At 40.4% G+C, this 2,500-nt stretch overlaps 1 protein-coding gene across 1 annotated transcript in view; it reads left to right on the forward strand.

Moving 5' to 3' along the window:
- The window catches only part of xylt1 (xylosyltransferase I), a 129,286-nt gene that overhangs the window by 82,152 nt on the left and 44,634 nt on the right, over positions 1 to 2,500 (forward strand). The window contains exon 5 of the mRNA XM_084318564.1: positions 219 to 299. Coding sequence (XP_084174690.1) covers positions 219 to 299 — 81 coding nt within the window. The remainder of the gene's footprint in view (positions 1 to 218; positions 300 to 2,500) is intronic.

Genomic DNA, 2,500 nt, shown 5'->3' on the forward strand with positions numbered 1-2,500 from the left:
TGGCATTTCACTTAGACATAGATACATAACGTCATCTTGAAGTACATGTACTTTTTAAATTAAAACATTTTAAACATTTTAAGACATATCAAAGATGACACACACAGGTCCTATAGGACTTGTGGTCCTTGTTTTTATTGAGTGAGTTATAAACAAAGTTGTATTTGCTTGTTATTGGCTGTTGCTGATCATTTGTTGGTTTATTTGTTTGTTTTCAGGACCAATAACCAACTGGTGGCCTTCCTGTCCAAGTACAGAGATATGAACTTTATCAAGTCCCACGGCAGGGACAACGCCAGGTGAGATCACATGCACACACGCACACACGCACACACACACACACACGCACGCACGCAAACACGCACACACACGCACGCACACACACACACACACACACACACACACACACACACACACACGCACACACACACACACACGTGAACATGAACTCCAGTAAAGGCCGTCTAATCTAATGGAGATCCCAATTGGACATAATGAGTAGAAAATACTGACTCATCACTGCATATATTCCATTTGTGTGTGTGTGTGTTTGTTTTTGTGGTGTGTGTGTGTGTGTGTGTCTGAGTGTGTGTGTGTGTGTCTGAGTGTGTGTGTGTGTGTGTGTGTGTGTGTGTGTGTGTGTGTGTGTGTGTGTGTGTGTGTGTGTGTGTGTCTGAGTGTGTGTGTGTGTGCGTGTGTGTGTGTGTGTGTGTGTGTGTGTGTGTGTGTGTGTGTGTGTGTGTGTGTGTGTGTGTGTGTGTGTGTGTGTGTGTGTGTGTGTGTGTGTGTGTGTGTGTGTGTGTGTGTGTGTGTGTGTGTGTGTGTGTGTGTGTCGGACTTGCTTGACCTGAACGTGAACCCCTCATAAACGATCACTTGAACTTCACCCACAGGAGTAACACCATCTATTATTTACGGCGTTACTCCACTTGGGAGCTGGCAGGGAAGCGTGAGCTCTAAATGTATCACGATGTTTTTATGCAAAGTCAGGAACAGACACTACCTTGGTATACGTTCAGAATAATTCTTAAAAGTGTGATATATATTGAAATTCTTTATTCGGAATAACCCCTTGAGATGTAGCATCTCGTTTTCGAGGGGCTCCTAACACAATACAACGTATGTACATAAAAAAAAAAAACACAAAACATTGGACATCGAAACAGTCTACAACAACTAAATCAACTGAGAAATGACATTACAAAATAAGTAAACCAACATACAAGATCACAAAATAAACAGGACAAACAAAACACAAATCAAGCAAGGATAGGAATGGATCGTTACTTCGTACGAGATAAGTAATGAAAGTCATGATAGTATGCAGTATATAAATGATAAACTAAAAATGATAAACTAAAAACATGTACATGTACTATGAAAGTAAGAAGACAGCTCATTTTTTAATAAATAAAAAGATGAGATGGAACGAGTATTTGCAGGTAAGTTATTCCAATCAGAAGGGGCTTTGAACAAAAAGGCTTTCTTGGCTGTTGCTTTTGAGAGTGTTGAAAGTGTAGGTATGCAAAAATAGAGTTGGCTAGAATGCCTTAAATAATAATTGGAATAATATGGAGTCAAGTATTGTTTTAGATATTGCGGATAATTAAGATGAATACATTTGAAAATAGATTGTAACCAGTGGCGCTGTTGTTATCTCTTTTCTAGTTTGGCTACATCTCAAGCCAGGTCAAAATGTATGTTGTGCTGTCTGTATGTGCCGGTAGCCCAATATCACATCATGTCTCAATTATCAAAGGGGAATAATAAAGGAGAACCTTGACTTGAACTGGATTCACATCGCAGTGGAACGATACCCCCTGACTTTAACCCCTGACTCAAGAGACTAACCCCTGGAGCTGCTCCCTAGACAGTGATTAATTGAACAACTGCTTGGACACTATGACAAATTCTCTTTTTTACGTCTGACTCCCAGCTAAGCTATTTGTCTATGTTCAAACTGGAGATAGACTTAAAGGAACACGCCAACCTTTTGGAAAATTAGCTTATTTGCCATCTACCCTGGAGTTAGACAAGCAGATTACATACCCTTTTCTTCTCTGTGCGTGCACATTAGGCGTAGGGAACACCCGCACCGTTAGCCTATAGCTTAGTGTCATTCACTGGAAGTAGGTTCCTCCATGTAGCCTAGTTCCCAACAGTCACGAAATACACTCCAAATCCAACTCCAAAACTGTCCTGTAAACATGTTGTGACCTGTGTATTTTACCACGTGGAGAAATAAAAACTTTAAATGTCCAAGATAATTGGTCTATAGCACAATGTGTATTGTGTTTCAGGGTGGATTTCCCCTTTAATCTCTCTCTACCTCAAATATGTTTTAGCCAGCAGCGGTAACACAGGTTGCAGTTGCAGACGAGATAATAGTCCAAATCCGCCTCGACATTAAAAAAAAAATACAGGCGTTTGTACAGTATGTTCTAAATGCTAAAAGCCCCTTGATTTTCAGTGGGTGGTGGTGTTGAGACTGACTGTACAC

Source organism: Notolepis coatsorum (genome assembly GCF_963971535.1).
Source record: "Notolepis coatsorum genome assembly, chromosome: 7".
Classification (NCBI taxonomy): Eukaryota; Metazoa; Chordata; class Actinopteri; order Aulopiformes; family Paralepididae; genus Notolepis; species Notolepis coatsorum.